Here is a 19,698-nt window from a genome sequence, read left to right as displayed (position 1 = left end):
CACACACACTATCACACACACTATCACACTATCACACACACTATCACACACACTATCACACTATGGTCGTGTTCTATCCTACTATCACACTATCACACACACTATCACACACACTATCACACTATCACACACACACACTATGGTCATGTTCTGTCAGGTAAACACACACTATCACACTATCACACACACTATCCCACTATCACACACACTATCACACTATTACACTATCACACACACTATGGTCGTGTTCTGACAGGTAGACGATTTGGGACTTGACCTTTCTGTCTCTTGTGATGTCATCAGGAGCAGCACCTGAGTGTGGCGGCGCAGAATAATGACCTCACAGCCAAGACACTGGCGTACGGCAGCCTGGGGAGGACACACCATGCGCTACAGAACTACACACAGGCTGTCATGTACCTGCAAGAAGGTGAGAGGAGAGAACGAGAGAGAGAGAGAGAGAACGAGAGAGAGAGAGAGAGAGAGAGAGAGAGAGAGAGAGAGAGAGAGAGAGAGAGAGTGAATTAATGAAGACATGGTTTTTGGAGAAAGAGGGAGGAGAGGGTGATTTGATGATGTTTTGAGACTCCCTCTCTATCTCTCTTCTTCTCTCTCTCAGGTCTGCGTCTAGCGGAGCAGTGTGGGAGGAGAGAGGAGGAGGCTAAGATCCGGCACCGTCTGGGCCTGTCACTGTGGGCCAGCAGCAACCTGGAAGAGGCCCAGCACCAGGTATCCACAGAGTTTCAGAATGTAGCTGCTCTTCAGTCCTGCTGACACATGCTGGTGGACTATGGAACTGCAGTCTGATTCTAGAGATTTATAATAACTAATTGCGTGTATATCGTGATAGGGGTGCGGCATGGGTATGTATTCAGGCGTGAATGCGTGTGGGATGTAGTTGTGTATTCTCTTTCTCTCTCTCCAGCTATACCGAGCATCTGCGTTGTTTGAGTCGATTCGCCACGAGGCCCAGCTCAGCTCAGACTACAGACTGTCCCTGTTCGACCTGCAGACATCATCATACCAGGCTCTCCAGAGGGTCCTCGTCAGCCTGGGTAACACTTTTCTTCCTGTTCTATCTCTCTTGTTATCCATCTCCTTCCCTATCTCTATGCATCTCTCTTTCTTTCACACTTTCTCTACTTGTTCACTTTCTCTTCTCATCCCTCTGTTCATCCCTCTCTCCTCTCCTCCCCAGGTCATTATGACGAGGCCCTAGCAGTGGCAGAGCGGGGTCGGACCCGGGCCTTCGCTGACCTCCTGGTGGAGCGACAGCAAGGTCACCAACCACTGACCTCTGACCCTTATACCCCGACTCCTGACCCTTACTCCCCGGTAACCGTAGAACACATCCTGGAAACGGTCAACAGTCAGAAGTCACTGGTGCTGTACTTCTCTCTGGCTGCAGGGTTCCTATACAGCTGGCTACTGGCACCAGGCACAGGTAGGTACATACACACACAGATCTACACGTGTACACACACACCTCTAATCCCTAACCCTGTGTTGTGTTGTGTGCAGGTATAGTGAAGTTCCATGAGGTGTACCTGGGTGAGGGAGGAGCCGAGCTGCAGGCCGCAGAGATCCAGGGGGGAGGAGTTAGTGGCTGTCACACTCTGGAGCAGCACATCACTGCAGCCAGAGAGGCTCTGGGAGTTGACAACTGCTACAGCAGGTGTGTGTGTTTGTGTGTATGTGTGTCTTGCACTTGCTATGGTCTCTGCTTCATTAAAAGATTGTTTAGTGCTTCACTGAGAGACTGTAGGCTCTCTTTATCACTTGGCTCGGGACTCTGTCCCTCCCTCGCACCCTCTCTATCTCTGTAGAATGGATGGGATATTCAGAGGTGACATATTTCACCCTTCCCTGTGGCTCAGTTGGTAGAGCATGGTGTTTGCAACGCTAGCATGGTGTGTGCAACGCCAGGGTTGTGGGTTCGATTCCCACGGGGGGCCAGTACAAAAAAATACTTACAACAACAACAAAAAAATGCATGAAATGAAAATGAAATGTATGTATTCACTACTGTAAGTCGGTCTGGATAAGAGCGTCTGCTAAATGACTAAAATGTCAATGTAATAATGGGAGCTCGCAGCCTCTCTCTTTCTCACACACACACACACACACACACACAATGCACACTGGTAATCCATCAGTGAAGTGCTTTTAATAAAGTAGAGAGAGACTATCACACCTCGGAGAGCAATAAAGTTTAATACAGCACTGCAGGCTACTACTGTGTAATGTGTCGAGTCAGCAAATGTTATCTCTCACACATTGTTCTCCTGTCCTCACACAACCACTGCAGTTTATTACCTTTATTTAACCAGGTAGGCTAGGTGAGAACAAGTTCTCATTTACAGCTGCGACCTGGCCAAGATAAAGCAAAGCAGTTTCACACAAACAACAACACAGAGTTACACATGGAGTAAAACAAACATACAGTCAATAATACAGTAGAAAAGGTCTACATACAGTGTGTGCAAATGAGGTGAGATAAGGGAGGTAAGGCAATAAATAGGCCAGAGTGGCAAAGTAATTACAATATAGCAATTAAACACTGGAATGGTACAGTCGTGGCCAAAAGTTTTGAGAATGACACAAATATTAATTTTCAAAGTCTGCTGCCTCAGTTTGTATGATGGCAATTTGCATATACTCCAGAATGTTATGAAGAGTGATCAGATGAATTGCAATTAATTGCAAAGTCCCTCTTTGCCATGCAAATGAACTGAATCCCCAAAAAACATTTCCACTGCATTTCAGCCCTGCCACAAAAGGAGCAGCTCACATCATGACAGTGATTCTCTCGTTAACACAGGTCTGAGTGTTGACGAGGACAAGGCTGGAGATCACTCCGTCATGCTGATTGAGTTTGAATAACAGACTGGAAGCTTCAAAAGGAGGGTGGTGCTTGGAATCATTGTTCTTCCTCTGTCGTCCATGGTTACCTGCAAGGAAACACGTGCCATCATCATTGCTTTGCACAAAAAGGGCTTCACAGGCAAGGATATTGCTGCCAGTAAGATTGCACCTAAATCAACCATTTATCGGATCATCAAGAACTTCAAGGAGAGCGGTTCAATTGTTGTGAAGAAGGCTTCAGGGCGCCCAAGAAAGTCCAGCAAGCGCAGGACCGTCTCCTAAAGTTGATTCAGCTGCGGGATCGGGGCACCACCAGTACAGAGCTTGCTCAGGAATGGCAGCAGGCAGGTGTGAGTGCATCTGCACGCACAGTGAGACGAAGACTTTTGGAGGATGGCCTGTGTCAAGAAGGGCAGCAAAGAAGCCACTTCTCTCCAGGAAAAACATCAGGGACAGACTGATATTGATATTTTGGGTCAATGGCCAGGAAACTCCCCAGACCTTAATCCCATTGAGAACTTGTGGTCAATCCTCAATAGGCAGGTGGACAAACAAAAACCCACAAATTCTGACCAACTCCAAGCATTGATTATGCAAGAATGGGCTGCCATCAGTCAGGATGTGGCCCAGAAGTTAATTGACAGCATGCCAGGGAAGATTGCAGAGGTCTTGAAAAAGGGTCAACACTGCAAATATTGACTCTTTACATCAACTTCATGTAATTGTCAATAAAAGCCTTTGACACTTATGAAATGCTTGTAATTATACTTCAGTATTCCATAGTAACATCTGACAAAAATATCTAAAGACACTGAAGCAGCAGACTTTGTGAAAATGAATATTTGTGTCATTCTCAAAACTTTTGGCCACGACTGTAGATGTTCAGAAGATGAATGTGCAAGTAGAGATACTGGGGTGCAAAGGAGCAAGGTAAATAAATAAATACAGTATGGGGATGAGGTAGTTGGATGGGCTATATTACAGATGGGCTATGTACAGGTGCAGTGATTTGTGAGCTGCTCTGACAGCTGGTACTTAAAGCTAGTGAGGGGGATATGAGTCTCCAGCAGTACTGTTGCCCCAGCCAGCAGCACCTTACTGTGTGTGTGTGTGTGTGTGTGTGTGTGTGTGTGTGTGTGTGTACCAGCAGTGAGACGGAGAATGAAGCAGGTGATCTGTTAGAACAACAGCTTGAGGAACGACAGACCTCAGCCAGCGACTCCACTGACTGCCTACACAGTCAGGTGTCCAGAAACGTCTTCAGCAGGTGTGTGTTCTGCAGAGAGTCAATGTTGACTCAAATGTCACCATATTTGAACATTTTAATTAAAATAAAGTCTGATATTTTATATGGAGAGAGTGTCATTCTGTATGTTCCTTTGCAATATCTACTGGTGTAGACAGCACCAGTTGTTAAACCACAAGCACAATTTCTGTATTTGTACAGAAGTGGTCAGAGTTTGTCCAGTCTGGTCAGTTCTACAGTATCTCCAGTGAGGGAGACCTCCTCCTCGCTACTCTGTAGACCCGCCCCCCTCACCAAACCCCCCCTACGAGCCCTTCACCACCTGCTCATTGCACCTATGGAGGAGGTAAGAGAGTGTGGGTGTGTTTAACCTAACGACACTAATTTTACCATTTGATAGAGATCGAATTATATCTATCTGTTTACTCATTATTTCACCCTCCCTCTCTCTCTGCCTCCCTCTCTCTCTCTGCCTCCCTCTCTCTCTCTCTGCCTCCCTCTCTCTCTCTCTCTCTGCCTCCCTCTCTCTCTCTCTCTGCCTCCCTCTCTCTCTCTCTGCCTCCCTCTCTCTCTCTCTGCCTCCCTCTCTCTCTCTCTGCCTCCCTCCCTCTCTCTCCCTCTCTCTCTGCCTCTCTCTCTCTCTCTCTCTCTCTGCCTCCCTCTCTCTCTCTCTCTGCCTCCTCTCTCTCTCTCGGCCTCCCTCTCTCTCTCGGCCTCCCTCTCTCTCTCGGCCTCCCTCTCTCTCTGCCTCCCTCTCTGCCTCCCTCTCTCTCTCTGCCTCCCTCTCTCTCTCTCTCTCTGCCTCCCTCTCTCTCTCTCTCTGCCTCCCTCTCTCTCTCTCTCTGCCTCCCTCTCTCTCTCTGCCTCCCTCTCTCTCTCTCTCTGCCTCCCTCTCTCTCTCTCTGCCTCTCTCTCCTCCCTCTCTCTCTCCTCTCTCTCTCTCTCTGCCTCGCTCTCTCTCTCTCTCTCTCTCTCTCTCTCTGCCTCCCTCTCTCTCTCTCTCTGCCTCTCTCTCTCTCTCTCTCTCTCTGCCTCCCTCTCTCTCTGCCTCCCTCTCTCTCTCTGCCTCTCTCTCTCTCTCCTCCCTCTCTCTCTCCTCCCTCTCTCTCTCTCTCTCTGCCTCTCTCTCTCTCTGCCTCTCTCTCTCTCTCTCTCTGCCTCTCTCTCTCTCTCTCTGCCTCTCTCTGCCTCTCTCTCTCGCTGCCTCTCTCTCTCTCTCTCTCTCTCTCTGCCTCTCTCTCTCTGCCTCTCTGCCTCTCTCTGCCTCTCTCTCTCTTTGCCTCCCTCTCTTTGCCTCCCTCTCTCTGCCTCTCTCTCTCTCTGCCTCTCTCTCTCTCTGCCTCTCTCTGCCTCTCTCTCTCTCTGCCTCTCTCTCTCTCTCTGCCTCTCTCTCTCTTTGCCTCCCTCTCTTTGCCTCCCTCTCTCTGCCTCTCTCTCTCTCTCTCTGCCTCTCTCTGCCTCTCTCTCTCTGCCTCTCGCTCTCTCTCTCTCTCTCTCTGCCTCTCTCTGCCTCTCTCTCTCTTTGCCTCCCTCTCTCTGCCTCCCTCCCTCTCTGCCTCCCTCCCTCTCTGCCTCCCTCTCTAGGTGCTGATGCCTGGAAGTGGTGCAGTGGGCAGACACAGACAGTTGGTGTTGGTGTTAGAGGGAGAGCTGTACCTGGTTCCCTTCGCTCTGCTCAAAGGTAGCTCTTCTAATGAGTACCTGTATGAGAGGTTCAACCTTCTGGCTGTCCCATCTATAGGGAGCCTGGGGGCTGCAGCCAAGGTGGGTGTATAGCACACACACACTAAAATACACACACAGACATACACACAGATAAACACACACAGAGACACTCAAATCCCCCCCCCCCACACACAGAGACACACTATACAATACAACAGCACAACCTGCACAATTCAATATACTGATCAAATCAAATGTATTTATATAGCCCTTCTTACATCAGCTGATATCTCAAAGTGCTGTACAGAAACCAGCCTAAAACCCCAAACAGCAAGCAATGCAGGTGTAGAAGCACGGTGGCTAGGAAAAACTCCCTAGAAAGGCCAGAACCTAGGAAGAAACCTAGAGAGGAACCAGGCTATGATGGCATACAGTATTAACCATTTTTGTCATTGACTGTGTTTGATTGGCTGATCATTTAAACACACTTCCTCCTCTCTCCCCCAGTCCCACCCTCGTCACAGAGCTCCTTTCCTCTACAGCGGTGGGGGTTCTATGACCGCAGTAGTGGGGGCTCCACGCCTGCCCTCCAGGGTGATGGAGCGTTGGCTGTGGGGGCCGCTGCCTTCTGCCCACGACGAGGCCCTCCGCCTGGGGGAACTGCTGGGTTGTCAGCCCCTCACTGGTACACAGGCCACCAAGGTACAAAAAAAAAGTGTGTGTGTTCTGCTCCCACTGTGACTTATTGAGACGCACAATCAGACAACATCCTCCTCACTTCTCTTCTCTAGGAGCGTGTGCTAGCAGCCATGAGCCAGGCAGAGTGTGTTCACTTTGCTACTCATGTCTCCTGGAAGCTGGCGGCCCTGGTTCTCTCCCCCAGCCAGGATCCAGGGGTGGGCTCAGAAACACGGCCCAAGGAGAGTGCACCGTGTGGGGGATCACTTTTACGCGAGAGTGGGGATGTGGGAGCAAGTACAGAGCTACGGGAGGAGAGGAGTGAGGACGGAGGAAGTGTGTGTGACACAGAGAGTGTGTGTGACGCAGAGAGTGTGTGTGACGCAGAGAGTCTGTGTGACGCAGAGAGTGTGTGTGACAGTCCACCGCTACAGGACTTTCTGCTCACTGCGGCCGACATACTGGACCTGAGACTGCCTGTGAAACTGGTGGTGCTGGGGTAAGACACACACACACACACACACACACACACACACACACACACACACACACACGCACACACGCCAAATGTTCAATCAAGCAGTTTTACTTTGTTTAAAACTGTGTCTAAGTTTATTATCTTGTTATCTCTCCTCTCTCAGGTCGTACCAGGAGTGTGTCAGCAGAGTGACCTCAGACGGTGTGGTGGGTCTGTCCCGTGCCTTCCTGACAGCGGGGGTGCAGTGTGTGTGTGTGTCGCTGTGGCCTGTTCCCATGGCAGCATCCAAGGTGTTCACGCACAGCTTCTACACGGCACTGCTGAACGGGACCAAGGCCAGTGCAGCTCTCTCTGAGGCCATGAAGACTCTACAGAGCAGCACACACTTCTCACACCCGTCTAACTGGGCTGGTTAGTGCACACACAACACACACACACACACACACACACCTGTCTAACTGGGCGGGTTAGCACACACACACACACACACACACACCTGTCTAACTGGGCAGGTTAGTACACACACACACACACACACACACACACCTGTCTAACTGGGCGGGTTAGTACACACACACACCTGTCTAACTGGGCGGGTTAGTACACACACACACACACACACACACACACACACCTGTCTAACTGGGCGGGTTAGTACACACACACACCTGTCTAACTGGGCGGGTTAGTACACACACACACACACACCTGTCTAACTGGGCGGGTTAGTACACACACACACACACACACACACACACACACACACACACACACACACACACACCTGTCTAACTGGGCGGGTTAGCACACACACACACCTGTCTAACTGGGCGGGTTAGTACACACACACACACACACACCCCCCCGTCTATCTGGGCGGATTAGTACACACACACACACACACTCACACAGGTCTAACTGGGCGGATTAGTACAACACCCACACACACACACACACACACACACACACACACACACACACCTGTCTAACTGGGCGGGTTAGCACACACACACACACACACACACACACACACACACACACACACACACACCTGTCTAACTGGGCGGGTTAGTACACACACACACACACACACACACACACACACACACCTGTCTAACTGGGCGGGTTAGTACACACACACACACACCTGTCTAACTGGGCGGGTTAGTACACACACACACACACACACACACACACCTGTCTAACTGGGCGGGTTAGCACACACACACACACACACCTGTCTAACTGGGCGGGTTAGTACACACACACACACACCCCCGTCTATCTGGGCGGATTAGTACACACACACACACGTCTAACTGGGCGGATTAGTACACACACACACATACACACACCCGTCTAACTGGGCGGATTAGTACACACACACACACACACACACACACACACACACACACACACACACACGTCTAACTGGGCGGATCAACACACACACACACACACAGCCTTCTAACTGGGCTGGTTAGTACACACACACACACTTCTCACACCCGTCTAACTGGACAGGTTGGTATGGTATACACACATACACACATTATATCGGCTGATGTAAAAAGGGCTTTATAAATAGATTTGATTGATTGATTGACATGATTCACTCCTCTTCCTGTTTTCTCTCAGGCTTCATGTTGATTGGCTGTGATGTGAAGCTGAACAGCCCCTCATCTCTGATTGGCCAGGCCCTGGCAGAGATCCTCCAATATCCTGAGAGAGCTAGAGATGCCCTGAGAGTTCTACTGCACCTGGTAACAAACATGCACAACATCACCTGGTAACAAACATGTACAACATCACCTGGTAACAAACATGCACAACATCACGTGGTAACAAACATGCACAACATCACCTGGTAACAAACATGCACAACATCACCTGGTAACAAACATGTACAACATCACCTGGTAACAAACATGTACAACATCCCCTGGTAACAAACATGTACAACATCACCTGGTAACAAACATGTACAACATCACCTGGTAACAAACATGTACAACATCACCTGGTAACAAACATGCACAACATCACCTGGTAACAAACATGTACAACATCACCTGGTAACAAACATGCACAACATCACCTGGTAACAAACATGTACAACATCACCTGGTAACAAACATGTACAACATCACCTGGTAACAAACATGTACAACATCACCTGGTAACAAACATGTACAACATCACCTGGTAACAAACATGTACAACATCCCCTGGTAACAAACATGTACAACATCACCTGGTAACAAACATGCACAACATCACCTGGTAACAAACATGTACAACATCACCTGGTAACAAACATGCACAACATCACCTGGTAACAAACATGTACAACATCACCTGGTAACAAACATGTACAACATCACCTGGTAACAAACATGCACAACATTTTCCATATTGCCTATGTCTATTCAAGAGACTTTAAAGAGCCTTGCCAAATAATGTGATTTCTTTCCCTCCACCCCTCAGGTTGAGAAGTCTCTGCAGCGTATACAGAGTCATCAGAGTAACGCTATGTACACCTCGCAGCAGAGCGTGGAGAATAAGGTGTGTGTTTTCATATGTGTGTGTGTGCTCTGCATCTTTACTTCAGTGAAATGTCTTAAGGTATTTGGTGTTCCTCATTACTTGGTTATTCTGTGTAATCTTAATGAATAAGTGTTTTATATGAACCCAGGTTGGTGGGGTCCCGGGATGGCAGGGCCTGCTGTCAGCTGTGGGGTTCCGGTTAGACTGTTCCGGTACCGGCAGTGGTCTCCCCGCTGCTGTCTTCTTCCCTACGGCTGACCCTGGAGACCGGCTGCAACTCTGCAGCACCACCCTGCAGTCACTACTAGGTAACCTATCAATTTAGGAGTGAATCAATCAATTAACCAATCAGACTGTCAGCACAGCACCATACTCTAGATCCAACATGGTAATCAGTCAGTCAATCAAGCCTCTCTGTCGTCCAGGTCTGCCTCATGCAGCCTTCCAGGCTCTCTGTAAACTGGTCACTGCTGCTGAGACTGGAGACCAGCTCATAAACAAGGTAGGCCTCAATGCACACTGATTCATTTGCATGCTGTATGCTTTATTTGAATATATATGTGATGAGCCTGGCAATATTTGCATGGGGTCAATATCATCATAACCTGAGTCATTTTTAAGGCTGATAAACAGTGGTGGTTCTTGCATGGTGTTCATTAACAAGGCCTGTTGCTTTCTAATGTTCTGTTCCTAACAGTTTAAGTCCTCTCTCGCTCTCTCCCTCTTACCCACCACTTGAAGGCTGTTAAATATATGGTGGGAATGGTAAGTTGTATGTTGTAGCTTTCTAGCATGAGAAACTCATACTGAGACAAAAAAGGGGGGCAGGGCAGAAATTATAGTGCGATAATATGCTGCGATAACTTACCTCTCCCGTCTCCAGCTTCACCAGGTATTGTTTCAGCAGCAGTCATGTGACAAGGAGCTGGAGTTCTCATTGGCTCCCATCCAGGTGTCCATTAGTGTCCAGCTGTGGAGACTTCCTGGTTGTCATGAGTTCCTGGCTGCGCTGGGTGAGTCAGTTATCACTGTACTGAGAGTTGGATATATAATAGCAGAGGCTTTTCCCTTCTCATTTTTAGACAGCCAGTGTGGGTGACCGACTAGGTTTTGAACCCAGTTCTCCTTTATGTCACAAGACTGTGTTAGCCCATTGAGCTAAAGCCTAGATGTTCGGTGTGTGTTATTATTTTCCCTTCCCTGTTTCCCTCCAGGCTTTGACCTGTGTGAGGCAGGACAGGAGGAGGTGCTATTGAAGACTGGTAAACAGGCTAGCAGACGGACCATGCACTTTGCTCTGCAGTCTCTACTAGCACTGTTTGGTAAGAGTCTCCAAGCCCTCTCTCTTAACTCTACATTGTTATGTATGTTAGTTACGTAGTCTGGCATCTAGACTTCAAGTGAAACATTCCTATACTTACATTGTGTTTCACCATTTCATCTTACCTCTGTCTCACCCTCCCATCTTGTCCTCTCTCCCTGCAGACTCTACGGAGCTGCCCAAACGCCTCAGCCTGGACAGCTCTTCCTCTCTTGAGTCTCTCTCCTCCTCCCAGTGTGCCTCCCACTCCCTCCCTCTCTCCCTCCCCCTCAACCTTCCCCAGCCTCCCTTCTCCCCCCCACTTGGCGGCGCAGACGGTCTCTCCTGTGACGCCATCTCCCTCTACAGCCTCAGCTCACTCACCTCCTCTCTCAGCTTCCTGTCCCGCCCCGAACCCGCAGGAAGTGATGTCATCAGCCAGCGCTCACGGCAGCAGGAGTTGGAGCAGCACCGCGGAGGAGCAGGGTTATTCGCCTCGCACCGACACCCAGGAGGCATGTCGAGAAACAGATTGACAAATCACAGAGGAGGAGGAGGGACAGAGGGGGAGGAACAGGAGGAGTATGAAGGCTTCTCCATCATCAGCAGTGAACCTCTGGGGGGAGGAGGGGGGAGGGAGTGTGACACCTTACCCCTCCCTAGGGGATGCAGACACCTTAGAGGAGCGGGGAGGGGAGGCGTGGTGGGGAGAGGGTACCCCGTCTCAGTCTCCTCCAAGGGGAGTGTCAGCACTCCCACCTCACCACTCAAAGTCCCCCTGCCGCCCCTGGCCATACCCCCCAGCCCTAACACACACGCTAAGTCCCAGGGGTAAGTTGTTGCTTTTTAACTGTTTGCTTCAACTGTTTGCCTCTTGACCTACTTGTCACATCAAATGAACCATCTCTCCCCCCTCTCCTCACCAGCTCTCAGAGCATGTCTAAAGGTCAGGTGGTCAGCACAGAGGCAGTGCTCTCTGAGTCTGACCAGTCCAGTACAGAGACAGACAGCACCGTCAAGTCCCAGGAAGACAAGCCTCCCCCCACCCCTCTGGACCCTCAGGAGCTGGCCAGCAGGATCCTGTCAGAGACCCAAAGCCACATGCAGGCTGTGGAGAGCCTCCAGAGGGGGAGGACAGGAAGGGCAGGCAACGGAGGAGGGGAGGAGGGGTTAAGGGGACCAGAACGTAGACCCTCCTGCACCTCAGCCCGCCTGACCCCCACCGCAGGGGGTTTGGGCTTCCGTTCGTCTGAGACCAGCGCTTTTAGCAGACCCAGTAGTAGAGCCAGCCTACAGGCCCGGGCTTCACCTCTCTCACCACTCCCTTCCCCCCTCTCACCACTCTCCACGCCCCTTCTCTCCACCAGGTCCAAACCACCCTCTCGTTCCTCATCCTTACAGAAGATCAGCTCCGGCTACAACAGCCCGACCCACTCTCCCTCCCTCTCTTTCTCTCACCCCAACCCCTCTCCCTCCAGAACCCCAGACCCCCACATCCAGGCGCAGCAAAGACATAAATACCCTAGCTCCCCTTATACCCCCCACATCTCACACTCTCCCAATAGCATCTCCATCTCCCTCAGCTCAGGCCACCCTTCCCCAGTCGGAAGCTTCCCATCCTTGGCTGCATCCCCAGTCCTCTCCCTGGCCCCTTCCCCTGCCCTCTCTTTCTCCTCCACAGGTTCCACTTCTGCCCGCTCCAGCCCGGCCGAAACTCCAGACCTGGGCCGGTTGAAACGGGCAGGCCTTGTGGACGAGAGGGTACAGGCCATCCACAACCTGAAGACCTTCTGGTCCAACGCCACCCAGAGGCAGGAGGTTCCTGGCCCAGGCAGGGTGCTCCGAGGTGGTGGGAAGAAGATGAGCACGGTCCAAAAAGATGTCCTGGGGCTCCTTCACCTCTCTCCAAGACATGGATCCACCAACCAGAACCAGGACACTGAGGGGCCCCAGAGCCCTACCAACCCACCTGACGGACACAGAAAGCTGGGTTCAAAACCGCCAGTGGTGCTCCCTCATACTGCTACTGACTCCTTTTTGGGAGGTAGTCCCGGAGCACCCCCACACCCCGTCAGACTGCCCTCGGGGAAAGGCTTCAAGTTCCCCTCGCCTGGGAAGTTCTTCCCCTCCTCTAAATGCTGAGAGGGGTTAGAGACTCTTAATGGTTAGAGATCTGCTCCTGACTCTGAGGCTCTTCTAGTGGATTATACTAGCTGGGCTGTGTGCTATGAAAGGGACTGAACATTACACTAACAAGAAGGCCAAATGGGGACCACCAAAACTGAAGTTCCGATTTGCATTAGTTAAATAGGAAGTGGGAATGGGACACTTTGCAGTGATTGACTGCCCCCTAGTGGAGAGGAAAGGAAGGACAGAGCAGGGACAGGTCATAAAGGAGAAGAGTGCAGTCGCCCTGAAGGACAGAGGGCGACAGACTGGACTCTGTATAACTCTGGGTTGAAATCTGCCTGAGATTCCTCACTGACATGTAGTCCCCTTGCCTCCTCCTACACTGTAAAGACACTTTGATACAGGCAGACTGTTAGAATGACTGAAAATACCAATGTGGTGTTTCTATTTTTTACCTAAAACGCTCGCTGTTTGCGAAAGTCAATAAAATGCTAAGTGGAATTGTTTTAATTATGATTTATTTGAATATAATTATTGTGAATTGTTATTACCAAGTATTGTAACTGTTATTATTATGTTTTGTAAATTAAATCCTGTGCTTTGTAATCAGTATTACGTGTGTTTATATATTAAAAAGCAAACGGTGCACAAAAATAAATAAAATCATTTAATATTTTTATTGAAGTTTTGAAAAGGCACATGAGACTATTTCTATGTAAATTAAGTGTCAGTCTGAAAGCATGAAATATATTGCTATTCAATGTGGACCCTAGTTAAAGATGCACCATGCAGAAATCATTCCCCTATTTTCTGGTTGCTAAAATTCTAATAGTCCAGCTAATTTCAGTTTAGTGTAGAGATGTATAGTGTAGAGAATCATTGTACCGTCTAAACTGCTGTGAGATATCTTTTCCGTAACCAAAAATATTGTTTTTTTTAGCTGTTTGAAAATGGTATACAAAACTGAAAGTAAAAGATGGAAAAACAAAATGTAAAACCGGGGAGCATAGAAATAGCGCACATAGAACATATACAGCTTCTTAGACTTGCTTTCGATGAATGACAGATCTATAACTTCCATTTCTATGTGGATTTGGTCGGGTCGCCAGAAAAGTTACATATTGCAGCTTTAAACATGCATCTCAGTTCTTTCCCAGTAAAATAATTGAAATAAAGAAGGTTTACTCTCTTGTCAGCGTGTAATGGTTAATGAAGAGGGATGTTACTGACTGCAGGGACTTTTATCTTCTTGATCAGGACTGAACCTTCAAACATGACATTTTTTCTCGTGTGATCAACTTTATAGACTATATAATAAGACTTTGAACAAGCTTGCCATATCAGTAAGAGATGGAATGGGATGTAGCTGTGATGATACTTGTTGGAGGTGAGGACTTAGCTGATGAAATCCTGGTTCTTTAGAGCAAAATCCACCTACAGATTTTCGTTATGGAAATGTAATAATTGCATTATCAATATTGAGATAGTAATTAGGTTTAGAAAAGTACCCTCTATCTGTACTGTCATTTGAAAAGTATATTATTCAGTAAAACTTGAAATTGTTATGGTTCGAACCAGAGCCATATATCACACACATATTACAATCGAACATGTTATTGATCACGAAGAATACCAAAACGTATTCATGGTCCCATCCATATCCATTCCACATCCCACCTCACCTCACTGGTGCACAGTTTGCAAGGTGTGCAAGTTCAGACCAATCGACGACTTTCGTGGGCGGTAAACAATTTGTTGATCATTTCGGATGACGTCTCCAGCCTTGCGCAGCCGCAGCCCGGTAGGAGAAGATGGTGCTTATCAAGGAATAGTGAGTTGAACTATTTGAAATCTAATTTCGTCGTATATTAATATGCAATTTATTGAGTCGATGTGGCAATACTTTAAAAGAACATTTTTTTGTTGTCTCATGTCAGTGTATTTCTGGAAGATGAGAGGAAATTGTGAGCGTTCTGGTCCTGGTGGATCAGGATGTGGATTCATGATACCGGTGTTTAGGCCTAGACAGCAGCGATAGCTAGCTAGGTTTCTAGCATGCTAGCTTTGAATGAATCTTAATGGAGGGAGCCTGTTAGCTAGCTAGTTAACTATTTGTCTTTACACCTATACATTGAGAATAGATGTTAACTAGCTAGTTAGCCAACATGGTGCCATAAGTTTAGGTAGGTCTCGTGAGTGACATTATCAAGGTTCCACCTCCGTTTAGACAAGAATAGATATTGTCAGTGAAATGTTTATGCGCAATGGAAAAGACCATGCAATTCAAATGGCAGGTAATGCGGGACACAAACTACCACGCTAACTAACGGTAGTTAGCTACTGTATCCATGTAAATCGTTCACAAGCTAGCAAGCACGTAAGGTAATTGATCAGGTCGGGTGGCTAACATACACCATGCATGACACTTAAGCTAATTACTACTAGCTAGCCCGTTATTTTTAGACCGTGTTGTGTTCAGCCTGTCTTTCCTGGCGAAACATGCAACTCTTTATTTATTTATTTATTTTTTATTTCACCTTTATTTAACCAGGTAGGCAAGATGAGAACAAGTTCTCATTTACAACTGCGACCTGGACAAGATAAAGCAAAGCAGTTCGACACATACAACAACACAGAGTTACACATGGAGTAAAACAAACTTACAGTCAATAATACAGTAGAAGAATAAGTCTATGTACAATGTGAGCAAATGAGGTGAGATGGGAGGTAAAGGCAATAAAAAGGCCACGGTGGCGAGGTAAATACAATATAGCAAGTAAAACACTGGAATAGTAGATTTGCAGTAGGTGAATGTGCAAAGTAGAAATACTGGTGTGCAAAGGAGCAAAATAGATAAATACAGTAGGGGATGAGGTAATTGTTTGGGCTATTTATAGATGGGCTATGTACAGGTGCTCTTTGAGCTGCTCTGACAGCTGGTGCTTAAAGCTAGTGAGGGAGATAAGTGTTTCCAGTTTCAGAGATTTTTGTAGTTCGTTCCAGTCATTGGCAGCAGAGAACTGGAAGGAGAGGCGGCCAAAGGAGGAATTGGCTTTGGGGGTGACCAGAGAGATATACCTGCTGGAGCGCGTGCTGCTATGGTGACCAGTGAGCTGAGATAAGGCGGAACTTTACCTAGCAAGGTCTTGTAGATGACCTGGAACCAGTGGGTTTGGCGACGAGTATGAAGCGAGGACCAGCCAACGAGAGCGTACAGGTCGCAGTGGTGGGTAGTATATGGGGCTTTGGTGACAAAACGGATGGCACTGTGATAGACTGCATCCAATTTGTTGAGTAGAGTGTTGGAGGCTATTTTGTAAATGACATCGCCGAACTTGCAGAGGCTTAGCCCCGTCTGATTTCCCGGGTTTCCCTGCCTGGTTTGTCTTAATTTAACAGCTCAGGCTCGTTACTTCAGCTGCAGTGGTTTTCATGGCAACCAAATATAGCTAGCTTCCAACCTTAAGTACAATGCCAATAAATCCCCCCTCCACCCTGTATTGCTCAATGCTGTTTCAAAAATGTTAATATGTGCATCTTTAGCTGCCCAAGACATTCCTGACCTATTGGTCAAGAGTGCAATGACTGTTCAAGTGTGTCATCCAGATTTGATTTAGGGTTGTCTATAATTAAATTACTTCATACCCCTACAGACCCAGGCTCAAGTTGTGTGTGTACTGTAGTTTTGCTCCGGGTGGCACAGGACACATCACCTATCAGTTGTCAAGACAACTAAAGCGGTGCCTATTTCCTCTGAGGTTTATGGGTGGGGACAGAACAGTCAGCTGGTTTATCTGATACTCCCTCAGGTGACATAGGAGTGACACCACTGGGAACATGACTAAAAGATCAATACATCTATTTGCATTTTCCAAAGGTCTTCCATGCAGCCGGCTCTGTGCTTTCCCATATCATGTTTTATGACGATGTCTGTGGGAATTCAGTTACCATAGCTAGGGCTTGTAATTGCACTAATATCTAGAACCAGTATGTTGTATTGCAGTGGGCACAGTAGTTTGTGTTTCATCAATTGACCTGGTGTGTAAAGCACAGCACACTATCCAAGTAAATTTAACATGTCTCTTTATCACTGAAATGTCAACCTGGAGAGTGTTACTGTGCTGGACTCGACTAACTTTGAATAACCTCTGAATTTTGTAGAGGATCGAGATTGACTCTCACCTATGACAGAATCGTGATTTGTTTCAGCCACTGCTTGGATTCTGTTTGTTTTTGAGAAATAAAAAGATACATCATGGTTTGACTGCTTTCCATAAGGGTTTGGTTGGGAGTTGGCCAGTCGGGACTAGTTTACCCTACATGGATTTGGAATATGGAGTTAAGAGAATGATTTTCAGAGGATAAGTTGTGCTCGTCTCTTATGGCCCAGAACGAGGCTTGTTCATATTGTTGTTCTTAGAGAGAGAGCATGGTAGCGTTCCTGTCTGTTTAATGAGTGCTATTTTTTTAGACTTAGTCTAGTCTTAGTCATTTTGACAAATATAATTAAGTCTTGGTCGCATTTATTATTTGAATAATGATTTAGTCTAGTTATTGTCAAAATGACACAGTGGGCTGTTTTAGTCAATGAAATGTCCTTTAATTTTAGTCATCACATTTTTGCCTCATTAACCTATAGTAAACATAAAACACTGACTTCCATGTGTACAAACCGCATTGTCCTACCAACATGCAGAAAAGTATAACAATCTATTGCATGATTCTCTTCAAATGGGCAGAAGAACACACCTTGACAGTGCTCCAGACTAACATTTCCCCCCGGTGGCTCTGTTGCCACTAACTTTTACAGCTGGTGGCCCCCGCACATGATTTGGTCGCACCAATTTTTTCAGGCGGCATCACGCAATAGATAAAAATTGTAATCACCTTGTAAATTCATTCACAGTGCATTAGACTGTAATATACTACTGAGATGGTAGGCTATTCAAGAAATGCGTCCAAGCAGGAATGCATGATTCAAGATATTTTGATGTGCTAGCTAATCCAGTGATTGTCATGAATTGTGGGTTGACAATTAGGCTATTGTTATATTTTACTGTTAAAATAGGGCACCAGAATTTGAGTTTTGTTGTTCAACAGAGATTAATTTACCTACATCTTTGGGTGCGTTCGGAAATTGCCTCCAGTGTGTCAGTGCGCTCTGGTTGTAAATTCAGAGCCTTGTCAGATTCTGTTAGGAAATTCAGAGCATTTCGCTCTCTGAGTGTTCAGAGCACACACGGGACGCTCTGGCCGAGGAGTAGGGTTGATCCGAGCATTCTGACCTCAACCGCAGTCAAGCATCTAAGCTAACTGGCTAAAGTTGGTTAGCTTGCTAGCTATTTGCAGACACAAATGAGAGAAGACCTCACTCTGACCATTTTACTTGCCCTAGCAGAGCAGGTTAGGCTGTTCTCATGTTATCTAGAGCGTTAGGGACTGTACCTGTGCTGCTGGCAACAATTTAAATATGTTTTTTTTTTCGCCAAGGTTCACTGACACCGGCAATATTCAACAGGTGTTGTGCGTTCGTAAATTCATCAGTTATTCTGCGCTCTGGCACACTCAAATGAGTGCTCCGAAATTGGAGTAGATAGCCAGAGTGAATTTACGAACACACCTTTTTATGTGTACTAATATCATAGGCTAATTTATTTTTGGGCTAATTGAGCTCAATATTAAGAGATGATAAAAATATATACCCACACAAAGCTGAGAACAACAGTAGTTGCTTCCAAAGTTATGCATTTCACGCAATTGGATTTTGAAATGTTATATAATCAGAAGCCTTTTTTTCTCTCTCCCAGAGTGGACATTGGGGGAGAGAGAGAGGGGCTTGCTCATCACAGCAGCAGTCCTCAACGACTGGGCATACACTTTCAATAAAAGAATAGTGAGGATAATGCACTTTACTGTTTGATCAAATCATGGTTATAGCTGCCAAACATATAACGTTTTGAAACTATTAAGTGAGGACCATGTAATGAATGTTTAGCTGGTATTGATGCGACCAATTCAATATTTTACTTCCACAGCCAAGTCAAAGGGTCGCAAAAAGCAACTAAGTCGTCGGAGTCTGCCGCTTGAGATACTCTAAATATATTGTAATCAAAGTTCTGTCATAAGAAGTGGTCTGTTAGTGATACACCTATATAACATTGGCCAATACCAATATCCAATATTTTCCTCACCCCAAAAAATTATACCGATATTTAACATTTTAGCCTCCTTTTAAGCATTCTAGTACAGTTAAATAGTTAACACACACGGACGCAGCAGTCTAAGGCACTGCATCTCAGCGCAAGAGGCGTCACTACAGTCCCTGGTTCGATTCCAGGCTGTATCACATCCGGCCGTGATTGGGAGGCCCATATGGCGGTGCACAATTGGCCCAGCGTCGTCCAGGTTTGGCCAGGGTAGGTCGTCATTGTAAATAAGAATTTGTTCTTAACTGACTTGCCTAGTTAAATACAGGTTACACACACACACCCCACACTGACCAAAAAGTTTTGTTGGCTTTTACGTATGTCCCCCATTAACAGTAAAACAATATCAAAACCTATTTCATTTGTTCAGTCGTTTCATTCTCAACCAGGATTTATATGGAATGCCGTTTGGGTCTTTGCGTATCACAAAATAAAACAATGACCAGTAGATAAGCATGTTGACCAATCAGGACCAGAATATGACCACCTCACATAATAATTTAACGCGTTGATGAATTTGTTACGTAGTTATTACACATTGATTACACTATCACTCGCATTTCATATGTCACAACGATTCATC

The 19,698-nt window shown here is 47.0% G+C and overlaps 2 protein-coding genes across 8 annotated transcripts in view; both read left to right on the top strand.

The window, feature by feature from the left end:
* LOC106568279 (tetratricopeptide repeat protein 28) overlaps positions 1 to 13,515 on the top strand; it is a 96,529-nt gene extending 83,014 nt beyond the window's left edge. For 2 of the 4 annotated variants that reach the window (XM_045692465.1, XM_045692468.1), the window contains 20 exons: positions 304 to 430; positions 620 to 729; positions 926 to 1,055; positions 1,199 to 1,444; positions 1,522 to 1,675; positions 4,013 to 4,132; positions 4,313 to 4,457; positions 5,696 to 5,875; positions 6,284 to 6,478; positions 6,568 to 6,953; positions 7,096 to 7,343; positions 8,571 to 8,695; positions 9,420 to 9,497; positions 9,628 to 9,787; positions 9,905 to 9,981; positions 10,221 to 10,244; positions 10,363 to 10,492; positions 10,694 to 10,801; positions 10,965 to 11,610; positions 11,706 to 13,515. In XM_045692465.1, the coding sequence (XP_045548421.1) occupies positions 304 to 430; positions 620 to 729; positions 926 to 1,055; positions 1,199 to 1,444; positions 1,522 to 1,675; positions 4,013 to 4,132; positions 4,313 to 4,457; positions 5,696 to 5,875; positions 6,284 to 6,478; positions 6,568 to 6,953; positions 7,096 to 7,343; positions 8,571 to 8,695; positions 9,420 to 9,497; positions 9,628 to 9,787; positions 9,905 to 9,981; positions 10,221 to 10,244; positions 10,363 to 10,492; positions 10,694 to 10,801; positions 10,965 to 11,610; positions 11,706 to 12,921 (4,605 nt within the window). In that variant the 3' untranslated portion in view covers positions 12,922 to 13,515. The remainder of the gene's footprint in view (positions 1 to 303; positions 431 to 619; positions 730 to 925; positions 1,056 to 1,198; positions 1,445 to 1,521; positions 1,676 to 4,012; positions 4,133 to 4,312; positions 4,458 to 5,695; positions 5,876 to 6,283; positions 6,479 to 6,567; positions 6,954 to 7,095; positions 7,344 to 8,570; positions 8,696 to 9,419; positions 9,498 to 9,627; positions 9,788 to 9,904; positions 9,982 to 10,220; positions 10,245 to 10,362; positions 10,493 to 10,693; positions 10,802 to 10,964; positions 11,611 to 11,705) is intronic. The other 2 variants (XM_045692466.1, XM_045692467.1) reach the window with 2 other exon arrangements.
* Positions 13,516 to 14,654: 1,139 nt separating this feature from the next.
* Positions 14,655 to 19,698, top strand: part of LOC106568278 (phosphatidylinositol transfer protein beta isoform) — a 36,357-nt gene continuing 31,313 nt past the window's right edge. For 2 of the 4 annotated variants that reach the window (XM_045692463.1, XM_045692464.1), the window contains exon 1: positions 14,655 to 14,740. In XM_045692463.1, the coding sequence (XP_045548419.1) occupies positions 14,721 to 14,740 (20 nt within the window). In that variant the 5' untranslated portion in view covers positions 14,655 to 14,720. The remainder of the gene's footprint in view (positions 14,741 to 19,698) is intronic. The other 2 variants (XM_045692461.1, XM_045692462.1) reach the window with 1 other exon arrangement.

The sequence above is a fragment of the Salmo salar genome, chromosome ssa13 (genome assembly GCF_905237065.1).
Source record: "Salmo salar chromosome ssa13, Ssal_v3.1, whole genome shotgun sequence".
NCBI classification, from domain to species: domain Eukaryota; kingdom Metazoa; phylum Chordata; class Actinopteri; order Salmoniformes; family Salmonidae; genus Salmo; species Salmo salar.
Note: the sequence above shows the minus strand (reverse complement) of the source record. Positions and strands in the feature narration are given on the sequence as shown.